Source organism: Coregonus lavaretus (genome assembly GCF_964263955.1).
Source record: "Coregonus lavaretus genome assembly, chromosome: 5".
Classification (NCBI taxonomy): Eukaryota; Metazoa; Chordata; class Actinopteri; order Salmoniformes; family Salmonidae; genus Coregonus; species Coregonus lavaretus.
In genome coordinates this window covers 30408187-30420647 of record NC_139992.1, presented here as the reverse complement: position 1 = coordinate 30420647, position 12461 = coordinate 30408187, and the positions used below count along the sequence as shown (strand labels likewise).

The 12461-nt window shown below is 44.8% G+C and overlaps 1 protein-coding gene across 1 annotated transcript in view; it reads right to left on the bottom strand.

The window, feature by feature from the left end:
• Positions 1-277: 277 nt before the first annotated feature.
• The window catches only part of LOC311129131 (TBC1 domain family member 22B-like), a 193745-nt gene continuing 181561 nt past the window's right edge, over positions 278-12461 (bottom strand). Inside the window, exon 14 of the mRNA XM_084161423.1 lies at positions 278-2545. Coding sequence (XP_084017549.1) covers positions 2417-2545 — 129 coding nt within the window. The 3' untranslated portion in view covers positions 278-2416. The remainder of the gene's footprint in view (positions 2546-12461) is intronic.

Here is a 12461-nt window from a genome sequence, read left to right as displayed (position 1 = left end):
TTTTTCCTGACCAAAAATCAAACTATGGGCCCTAGTTCTGGGCTATGAGCAGTTACTAATTGTTGTAGTCCAGGAGTTTTTCCTGACCACATAGCCTGACCAGAAAAAAACACAACTCATGGTCCTACTTCTGGGTTTTGAGGAGTAATTTCTAACCCTTTACACTCGTGGAAATTGGACTATATGGATAGGGCTACATTTCTTACAGAAGAAATATGAAAAGCATATGCATAACCATGGTAGCAATTGAAAGGGAACAGTTAGGAGATTATGGGAAAATTATTAAACTTGATTTTATGAGCATTCTACATTTACTGTACTTTTCACCGCATTTGTTGATAACAAAATCTGAAAATACTCTGGATATATTCAGTAACATGATAAGAACATTCCTGGAAAATGTGGCGTAGGTGCAACATAAGACAAAACAAGGGTTTGAGTGAGAGGACTAACTGGTGTCTCCTTGTGGCCACACACCTCTCCAACGTGTGCACAGTTCCTAGGTTAATTTCAAAGCACTTTTATGTCTCAAAGAAGAGTCTTCAACTATAAGGTGCTTTTTTGAGCTCTCCTAGCTGTGCCGTTGAGGAACTAGAGCAAACACACTTGTAGTTGTTTTGAACACAACCCTGCATCCCCATCATCACACAATTACTGTTGTGTTTACAAAATCCAAAAACAGTCCATTATAAATCGCAATCTAGGTCAGGTGGGCATCATTTGAAAGCTTGTTCTATTGCCAACATGACTAGCTAAGTTATAAAATACGATATTACTTGCTTTCACAATGCAATTCAGGGAAACAGATCATAATCTTGGTGCGCATAGAAAGGAGTCTTGAGTGCATTGAAGTGCGTGTGCCGTGGCAAATCTTCTTCACAATACACAAAAATAGGCTCATTCTGTTCAGAACAACCCAGTATATGATGCCATGTCATGTTGTAACTGTATTTCAAACATAGTAATCATAAACGTTGACACTATATATGACATGAGTTTTATGATATGGAAATGTGATGTGCACATTTGGACTCACGCGTGTTTGGCTTGCTTGTATGACATTAAAGCGGTATTTATTATAATCCTCAATGTCTCATCTTTCAAAATTTACAGCATTTCCCTCACTCAGACAACAAAAAATGTATGTATGTATTATTATTATTATTATTATTTACCAGGTAAATTGACTGAAAACACATTCTCATTTACTGCAAGGTCGCGCGAGGTGCTCAAGTTCAGAACGGATATCAGTCAAAACCCATACAGCGCTGTGAAGTGCAGAGACAGAGCTCTGACATGTATAGCATGTTACTGTACAGCCACTGCGTTCCAATTTAGTTGTTTATTAATGCCCAAATCTGCCATTTTCATCCCGTATACGGGTACGAGTGTAAAGGGCTACGGCCAGGAGTTTTTTTTCTGACCATGTGACCTAACTAGGAAATCTCCTGGCCTAAAAGGTGACTGTTAACCACTACATGGTGCTGTACCAATGTGTTTTACTGATAGACTGATTGAGTGAGGTAGTGAGTCCAAGGTTCAGAGATGATCGTATGTCAGGCAGAGTCACGCGACACTCGTCCCTGACTCAGCCAACCGACAAATATCACAAATATCTGACATAATACAATAGAGTTCAGAGAGTGTTGTTCGACATTATATTATTCGATTATTAGATCCAGCCCTGCGGACCATGTCAGAGTCAGAAAGAAACCATCCATAATAATAACAGATACTTTCTGATCTCCCTATTAGCTAATTATTGCATTTTATGTGAATGTGGTTCTGTTTTTTAACTAAAACCTACTTGTCTCTGGGGGATTGACCGCTTGACTTGAACTGAAAGCACGGAGATGAAAGAAGAGCTCGATGCCAGCTAGGGATGACTAGAATGATGACGTGTGTGTCCTCAGTTTCCTTAGGAATTAAAAGTGACAGATATAAACCTAGTACAGAAGGTCTCTCTCTCTCCCTCTCTCCCTCCCTCCCTCCCTCCCTCCTTGACTGGAGGTCTTTCTTTTTTGGTTGGGGTCTACTTCGATGGGACAGGCATTGATGTTGTTGGAGTGTTGCACAAATTTCATTTCATCATTAAGAACAAAGAGAAGAGGAGTCAAGAAGAACAGTCGGTTAGAACGGTACACACATACCAAGAAGCACACTCTGGCTGCTTCCCAAATGGCACCCTACTCCCTACATAGTGCACTACTTGGGGCTCTGGTCAAAAGTAATGCACTTTGTAGAGAATAGGGTGCCGCACACATTGTTTTTGTTTTAATCTACTAGTAGCAACGGTCATGGACTGCCGAGGGACAAGAAAGTCTAGGAGGGGGTCCCTCCAACCATCCGTCCTCCAGGGGGCCTCTGTCAGGGGTTCAGTAGCTAGCTGTCCAGGGGCAATGGGGGGGGGGCACACTCATCTCTTGTAGTGGTTGGGGGCGTCAGCGAAGGCAAACTTCAGCCTGTAGGCCTCGGCCAGGAGCACGCTGACCTCCTCGTTGCCCCAGTGCATGGTGGGTAGGTTCTGCAGCAGGATCATCAGACCCTGTGGGGCAGAGAGAGAGAGAGACAAAACAGAAGGATTTAGTGGAGCTGAAGGTAGAGAGAGAGCGAGTAAAAGAGGATGAGAGGAAAGGGAGAGAGAGTGAGAGGAATGCAGTGAGACACAGAGAATAAGTGATATTGCGTAAAGAGGCCTTTCTTCTGACTCTGAAAAACACCAAAAGAACGATGCCCAGGGTCCCTGCTCATCTGCGTGAACGTGCCTTAGGCATGCTGCAAGGAGGCATGAGGACTGCAGATGTGGCCAGGGCAATAAATTGCAATGTCCGTACTGTGAGAAGCCTAAGACAGCGCTACAGGGAGACAGGATCGTCCCCGCAGTGGCAGACCACGTGTAAAAACACCTGCACAGGATCGGTACATCCGAACATCACACCTGCGGGACAGGTACAGGATGGGAACAACAACTGCCCGAGTTACACCAGGAACGCACAATACCTCCATAAGTGCTCAGACTGTCTGCAATAGGCTGAGAGACGCTGGACTGAGGGCTTGTAGGCCTGTTGTAAGGCAGGTCCTCACCAGACATCACCGGCAACAACGTCGCCTATGGGCACAAACCCACCGTCGCTGGACCAGACAGGACTGGCAAAAAGTGCTCTTCACTGATGAGTCGCGGTTTTGTCTCACCAGGGGTGATGGTCGGATTTGCGTTTATCATCGAAGGAATGGATCTTCAATCCAAGATGGCGTAGCAGTGCAGTCCTGTTCTTGTCGTGTGTCTGTAAATAGCCTGTAAATACCCTGTTTTTTTGTATTTTTCGTACATATTTCCCTATCAGACTTTTCATCCTTCTACAAAATATACTTTCCTGCAACCCGCCTCACTCAATGTGGAACGGATTCTATTATTGACTTACCTTTTATCTAGAATCTCCAGTTGAAACTAGCTAGCCAGCTAACTAGCTACTTGCTATTAGCCACAGTTAGCGGTATTTCACCCAGAACATTGGATTTTTCTGCCGGAATAATTTAATCACTGGACATTAATCACCGGATCGCAACTAGCTAGCCGCAACCGAATGGATGTTGTTGTTTGGCTAATCACCACTGCCCCCGATGCAAGCACCAGTTAGCCTCGCGCTAGCCTAGAGCCAGGCCCATATCCCGGCTATCTACCTCTCGGTCTACCGGACGGGAGTAGCCAGCTAACTAGCTAGTTGCTATTAGCTACCGTTAGCGGTTTTTCACCATTGTCCGTGGCCTGCACCACCTACCAGCCAGCTCTAGCCTGGACTATTATTCGGCCAGTCTGCACTGTCTGCAGAGCGCGTTATCGACCCAGAACATATCAGTTTTTCTGCCGAAATCACTGAATCACTGGACCTTTAACACCGGATTCATCGCTACCAGCTAGCTGCAACAAAATGGACGTTGTGGTTTGGCTAATCAGCCTGAGCTAGGCCCATCTCCCGGCTATCTACCTCTCTGTCAACCGGACGGGACCACCTAGTGTTGACACGGAGCCACGCCGATCCAACACGACTGGTCTGCCGACGAAATCGTCTGATGTGGTTACAACAGGCTTCCCGTTACGACGTCGACCACGAAGATTCCATCTGCTAGCCCCGGCCCGCTAGCACACGCTAGCCGTGCCCTCTTGCTCGCTAGTGCTTTAGCAGCCCCCGAACTACCTCCGAACTATCCTATTGCTGTTCACCGGACCTTATGATAACAGCTATACAGCTGATGCCTGCTGGACTGTTCCTTTTTACGGTACCGCATCCTGTTTATGTTTAGCCTCAGCCCAAACTGTGTCGCCATTACCAGCTGTTGTCTTAGCTCTCTCATATTACACCTGTGATTGCTTTATGCCTCTCTCCCATGTCAATATGGTTTGCATATTGCCGTTTCGGTTATTTCTTATTGTACTATTTCAATGTAGATCCCCCAGCCCAGCTAAACCTGCCTTAGATAGCTCCTTTGTCCCACCCCCCATACACGCGGAGACCGACTCAATCGGTGCCTCCAGTGATGCTATCTCTTTCATTGTTACCCAACACTTAGGTTTACCTCCACTTTACTCATATCCTTCCATATCCTTGTCTGTACATTGCCCTGAATCTTTTCTACAACGCCCGGAAATCTGCCCCCTTTATTCTATGTACCCAACGCACTAGAAGACCAGTTCTTAAAGCCTTTAGCTGTATCCTTATTCTAGTCCTCCTCTGTTCCTCTGGTGATGTAGAGGCTAACCCAGGCCCTGCAGCCCTCAGTATCACTCCTACTCCCCAGGCATTATCATTTGTTGACTTCTGTAACCGTAAAAACCTTGGTTTCTTGCATGTTAATATCAGAAGTCTCCTTCCTAAGTTTGAGTTATTCACTGCGTTAGCACACTCCTCCAACCCTGATGTTCTAGCAGTGTCTAAATCATGGCTTAGGAAGGCCACAAAAAATTCTGAAATTTCCATCCCCAACTATAACATTTTCCGTCTAGATAGAACTGCCAAAGGGGGTGGAGTTGCAATCTACTGTAGAGATAGCCTGCAGAGCTCTATCATACTATCCAGGTCTGTGCCCAAACAGTTTGAGCTTCTACTAAAAATCCACCTTTCCAGAAATAAGTCTCTCACTGTTGCCGCTTGCTACAGACCCCCCTCAGCCCCCAGCTGTGCCCTGGACACCATATGTGAATTGATTGCCCCCCATTTATCCTCAGAGTTCGTACTGCTTGGTGACCTAAATTGGGATATGCTTAACACCCCGGCCAACCTACAATCTAAACTAGATGCCCTCAATCTCACACAAATTATCAACGAACCTACCAGGTACAACCCTAAATCCGTAAACATGGGTACCCTCATAGATATCATCCTGACTAACTTACCCTCTAAATACACCTCCGCTGTCTTCAACCAGGATCTCAGCGATCACTGCCTTATTGCCTGCGTCCGTAACGGGTCCGCGGTCAAACGACCACCCCTCATCACTGTCAAACGCTCCCTAAAACCCTTTAGCGAGCAGGCCTTCCTACTTGAACTGGCCCAGGTATCCTGGATGGATATCGATCTCATTCCGTCAGTAGAGGATGCCTGGTTGTTCTGTAAAAGTAATTACCTCTCAATCTTAAATAAACATCCCCATTCAAAAAATACAGAACTAAGAACAGATATAGCCCCTGGTTCTCCTCAGACTTGACTGCCCTTGACCAGCACAAAAACATCCAGTGGCGTACTGCCTTAGCATCAAATAGCCCCCGCGATATGCAACTTTTCAGGGAAGTTAGGAACCAATATACACAAAGCAGTCAGGAAAGCAAAGGCTAACTTTTTCAAACAGAAATTTGCATCCTGTAGCACTAACTCCAAAAAGTTTTGGGACACTAAAGTCCATGGAGAATAAGAGCACTACCTCTCAGCTGCCCACTGCACTGAGGCTAGGAAACACTATCAACACCGATAAATCTACAATAATCGAGAATTTCAACAAGCATTTTGCTACGGCTGGCCATGCGTTCCACCTGGCTACCACTACCCCTGCCACCAGCTCTACACCCTCCGCTGCAACTTGCCCATGCCACCCCCCCGCTTCTCCCTCACACAAATTCAGACAGCTGATGTTCTGAAAGAGCTGCAAAATCTGGACCCCTACAAATCAGCTGGGCTAGACAATCTGGACCCTTTCTTTCTAAAACTAGCTGCCGAAATTGTCGCAACCCCTATTACTAGCCTGTTATAATAATATAATATAATATGCCATTTAGCAGACGCTTTTATCCAAAGCGACTTACAGTCATGCGTGCATACATTTTTGTGTATTGGTGGTCCCGGGGATCGAACCCACTACCTTGGCGTTACAAGCGCCGTGCTCTACCAGCTTTCGTAACGTCTGAGATCCCCAGATATTGGAAAGCTGCCGCGGTCATCCCCCTCTTCAAAGGGGGTGACACTCTAGATCCAAACTGTTACAGACCTATATCCATCCTGCCCTTCGAAAGTATTTGAAAGCCAAGTTAACAAACAGATCACCGACCATTTCGAATCCCACCGTACCTTCTCCGCTATGCAATCTGGTTTCCGAGCTGGTCATGGGTGCACTTCAGCCACGCTCAAGGTCCTAAACGATATTATGACCGCGATCGATAATAGACAGTACTGTGCAGCCGTCTTCATCAACCTGGCCAAGGCTTTCGACTCTGTCAACCACCGCATTCTTATTGGCAGACTAAATAGCCTTGGTTTCTCAAATGACTGCCTCGCCTGGTTCACCAACTACTTCTCAGATTGATAGATTAATTATTAATGACTAATTATTACACCCTGAAACTGTGTATAATGTGTTAGAAATGTGTGAGTGTAGGACCAGTAAAGGCTATGGCATTGAGCCACTATTTAGCAATGTGAGTAAGAGTTAGGCCAGACAACAAAGACAACTGAGAAACTAAGATAAAGAGGCCTCCCAATTTAGGGAGGGGAGAAACTGTTATGAAAACATGGTGCAGAATATTGTGAGAGCGGCAATAACTGAGTAAAGCAGGGAGTAGGATATGTGTGTGTGTGTGTGTATGTATGTGTGTATGCATGTGTGTATATGTGTGTGTGTGTGAACTGAAGGTCAGTAGAGCAGTTTTAGAGTGGAAAACTACAGCCCGCCTACAGAGGGAAGGGATTTCTTTTTGTATGACGTAGGAGTATAAAAGATGGACTCTGAAATTGTGATGGCAGAATTCTCAATGAATAAATATCTCTGACTATGCAGACCGGGACTCTGGCCGTTACTTAAATCCCAAAAGACTTACAACCTTTTGGGAGACGCACAGAGACACTAAAATAGTTTGTTAAATAATTCACCTAACACAGATAGAGTTCAATGTGTCAAATTGGAGGGCCTGTTGTCTGGACCTATGGCAGTCTCTATGGGGGTGCCACAGGGTTCAATTCTTGGGCCGACTCTTTTCTCCGTGTATATCAATGATGTCGCTCTTGCTGCTGGTGACTCTCAGATCCACCTCTACGCAGACGACACCATTTTGTATACATCTGGCCCTTCATTGGACACTGTGTTAACAAACCTCCAAACGAGCTTCAATGCCATACAACACTCCTTCAGTAGCCTGCAACTGCTCTTAAACGCTAGTAAAACGAAATGCATGCTCTTCAATCGAACGCTGCTGGCACCCGCCCACCCGACTAGAATCACTACTCTTATTGGGTCTGACCTAGAGTATGTGGACAACTACAAATACCTAGGTGTCTGGTTAGACTGTAAACTCTCCTTCCAGAATCACATTAAGAATCTCCAATCCAAAGTTAAATCTAGAATTGGCTTCCTATTTGGATGTATATGGATCACAGTGCCATCCGTTTTGTCTCCAAAGCCCCATACACTACCCACCACTGTGACCTGTACGCTCTTGTTGGCTGGTCCTCACTACATGTTCGTCGTCAAACCCACTTGCTCCAGGCCATCTATAAATCACTGCTAGGCAAATCCCCTCCTTATCTTAGCTCATTGGTCACCATAGCAACACCCACCTGTAGTCTGCGCTCCAGCAGGTATATCTCACTGGTCATCCCCAAAGCCAACACCTCCTTTGGCCGCCATTCCTTCCAGTTCTCTGCTGCCAATGACTGGAACGAATTGCAAAAATCTCTGAAGCTGGAGACTCTTATCTCCCTCACTAACTTTAAGCATCAGGTGTCAGAGCACCTTACCGATCACTGCACCTGTACACAGCCCATCTGAAATTAGCCCACCCAACTACCTCATCCCTATATTGTTATTTACTTTGCTAATTTGCACCCCAGTATCTCTATTTGCACATAATCTCTTGCACATCTATCATTCCAGTGTTAATACTAATTGTAATTATTTTGCACTATAGCCTATTTATTGCCTTACCTCCATAACTAGCTACATTTGCACACACTGTATATATATTTTCTGTTCTATTTTTTGACTTTATGTATTTTTTTATCCCATATATAACTCTGTGTTTGTGTTTTTATCGCACTGCTTTGCTTTATCTTGGCCAGGTCGCAGTTGTAAATGAGAACTTGTTCTCAACTGGCTTACCTGGTTAAATAATTTTTATTTTATTTTTATTAGCGTTACATCGAGGCCTGTACTCTGGAGCGGGATCGATTTGGAAGTGGAGGGTCCGTCATGGTCTGGGGCGGTGTGTCACAGCATCATCGGACTGAGCTTGTTGTCATTGCTGGCAATCTCAACGCTGTGCGTTACAGGGAAGACATCCTCCTCCCTCATGTGGTACCCTTCCTGCAGGCTTCCTGCAGGCTCATCCTGACATGACCCTCCAGCATGACAACTGGCAAATCTGGTGCAGTCCATGAGGAGGAGATGCACTGCAGTACTTAATGCAGCTGGTGGCCACACCAGATACTGACTGTTACTTTTGATTTTGACCCCCCCCCCCCCTTTGTTCAGGGACACATTATTCAATTTCTGTTAGTCACATGTCTGTGAAACTCAGTTAATGCCTCAGTTGTTGAATCTTGTCATGTTCTTACAAATATTTACACATGTTAAGTTTGCTGAAAATAAACGCAGTTGACAGTGAGAGGACGTTTCTTTTTTAGCTGAGTTTATATAGATGTTGTTGGAGTGGGATTGGCGTGGGGTGTGGGGGGTCTGTGGATGGCTTCTGACCACTTCTTTGGATTCGTCTTACTCATTGTTATAATTTTTTTGGGTCCAAATCGGATGTTAGGTACTATAATTACTGAATGATGTTAATCCTATAAATTAAAATGGCCAATTTGTGTGCAATGAATCAAAATAATGTTGCAGGAATGCTTATATTATTTGTTTCTAACTACAGAAACCATTTCAGAACAATCTGAGATGGTGGGTGTCATGGCTTGCTGAAATGACATGGAACGGCGAGAGAGAGAGAGAAGCAAAAAACTGCCTTGTGGAGTTACAGTTAGCCCCAGCAGAGCCCCTGCAAGACCCCCCCACTAGATTGATGCATTAGAGTGTGTTAGTGGGGCTGGGACGGCAGGGCCTCCATCTCCAGCCTAATAAAGCCCTCTGACTGGAGCCTGATGAGGGGGGAATGAATCTGGTTAACACTGACTGCAGGAGCAGAGACAGGCCCGGCCTGGGGTGACAGTGACACTTGCGCAAAATGCTTCCCCTACCATTGCACTGTATAGCTGCCTACTTTCGTTCGTCTAGGCTAGTTCTTTTCCCACTCCAGACAGTAGTTTGAAATAAGATGGCTGTGTGTGTGCACGTACATGCTTGCTTATGTGTCTGTGCGTGTCTGTGTACAACGCCTCTCTCACCTGCATTCACTAGAGCAGTATGACTGCCATGCGTGTGTCTGAGCTGTCAAGGCCAGCAGAACCGAACATGCATGCATAAATGTGTTCCCTCCTGCCATCAACTCACTTGACATGTGCCACTAGCCAAGGTTACACTATACTGTACAAACCTATAGCTGAACTGAGATGGAAGGGTTAAGTATAGAATGAAAGAACGATAGAATGTGATAAACAAATTATTCGTAGACTGGATGACAGTTTGTTTGGATCTAAATGTCTTGTTCCTACGATTTACAGTGGGGAGAACAAGTATTTGATACACTGCCGATTTTGCAGGTTTTCCTACTTACAAAGCATGTAGAGGTCTGTAATTTGTATCATAGGTACACTTCAACTGTGAGAGACGGAATCTAAAACAAAAATCCAGAAAATCACATTGTATGATTTTTAAGTAATTAATTTGCATTTTATTGCATGACATAAGTATTTGATCACCTACCAACCAGTAAGAAATCCAGCTCTCACAGACCTGTTCGTTTTTCTTTAAGAAGCCCTCCTGTTCTCCACTCATTACCTGTATTAACTGCACCTGTTTGAACTCGTTACCTGTATAAAAGACACCTGTCCACACACTCAATCAAACAGACTCCAACCTCTCCACAATGGCCAAGACCAGAGAGCTGTGTAAGGACATCAGGGATAAAATTGTAGACCTGCACAAGGCTGGGATGGGCTACAGGACAATAGGCAAGCAGCTTGGTGAGAAGGCAACAACTGTTGGCGCAATTATTAGAAAATGGAAGAAGTTCAAGATGACGGTCAATCACCCTCGGTCTGGGGCTCCATGCAAGATCTCACCTCGTGGGGCATCAATGATCATGAGGAAGGTGAGGGATCAGCCCAGAACTACACGGCAGGACCTGGTCAATGACCTGAAGAGAGCTGGGACCACAGTCTCAAAGAAAACCATTAGTAACACACTACGCCGTCATGGATTAAAATCCTGCAGCGCACGCAAGGTCCCCCTGCTCAAGCCAGCGCATGTCCAGGCCCGTCTGAAGTTTGCCAATGACCATCTGGATGATCCAGAGGAGGAATGGGAGAAGGGCATGTGGTCTGATGAGACAAAAATAGAGCTTTTTGGTCTAAACTCCACTCGCCGTGTTTGGAGGAAGAAGAAGGATGAGTACAACCCCAAGAACACCATCCCAACCATGAAGCATGGAGGTGGAAACATCATTCTTTGGGGATGCTTTTCTGCAAAGGGGACAGGACAACTGCACCGTATTGAGGGGAGGATGGATGGGGCCATGTATCGCGAGATCTTGGCCAACAACCTCCTTCCCTCAGTAAGAGCATTGAAGATGGGTCATGGCTGGGTCTTCCAGCATGACAACGACCTGAAACACACAGCCAGGGCAACTAAGGAGTGGCTCCGTAAGAGGTCCTGGAGTGGCCTAGCCAGTCTCCAGACCTGAACCCAATAGAAAATCTTTGGAGGGAGCTGAAGGTCCGTATTGCCCAGTGACAGCCCCGAAACCTGAAGGATCTGGAGAAGGTCTGTATGGAGGAGTGGGCCAAAATCCCTGCTGCAGTGTGTGCAAACCTGGTCAAGACCTACAGGAAACGTATGATCTCTGTAATTGCAAACAAAGGTTTCTGTACCAAATATTAAGTTCTGCTTTTCTGATGTATCAAATACTTATGTCATGCAATAAAATGCAAATTAATTACTTAAAAATCATACAATGTGATTTTCTGGATTTTTGTTTTAGATTCCGTCTCTCACAGTTGAAGTGTACCTATGATAAAAATGACAGACCTCTACATGCTTTGTAAGTAGGAAAACCTGCAAAATCGGCAGTGTATCAAATACTTGTTCTCCCCACTGTATATTACTAGCGTCACCCCGTCCTTACCGATGGTAAATAATTGGAAATGAATTATTTTATTTAATGCAATTCCTCCCTCCTGCAAAATAAATGGTGTTTCTGTTCCAGGTTTTTTTTCTGGATCAAAAAGGGGTGGTAGGCGTCGTAGGGGCGTGGCAATGGGCTCGGTCGGTCCGTTGGCGAGGCTGGATATTTGAGAACATTTTAGAGGCCCCCATCTTGGTGGTGTAGAGACTTTAAAAAATATATTTAAGCCAATTTCCTGCAATTCTACACATTTCTCCATGGAGCTGAGAGAAATAGATTCAGTTTTAAAGAAAATGTCCTGCTATTCTACACATTCTGCCATGGAGCTTGGAGAAAGTGTTGCAGTTTTAAATCTAATTTCTTGCAATTATACATATTAAGCCATGGACTTGAGAGATTTTGTGTTTTAACGCTAATTTGCTGCAATTCTATGCATTTTGCCATGGCTAAATGCAGTGTTATTTTTGCTAAAACATACACTGAACAAAAATATTAATGCAACAATTTCAAAGATTTTACTGTTACAGTTCAAGGAAATCAGTTAATTGAAATAAATTCATGAGGGCCTAATCTATGGAGTTCACATGACTGGGAATACAGATATGCATCTGTTTGTCACAGATGCCTTAAAAAAGGTAGGGGCGTGGATCAGAAAACCAGTCAGTATCTGGTGTGACCACTGATATGACGTCTTTTACACAGGATTCGTTAATGTCTTTGCTTTTACGGGTTGCATAGGATTTTGAGG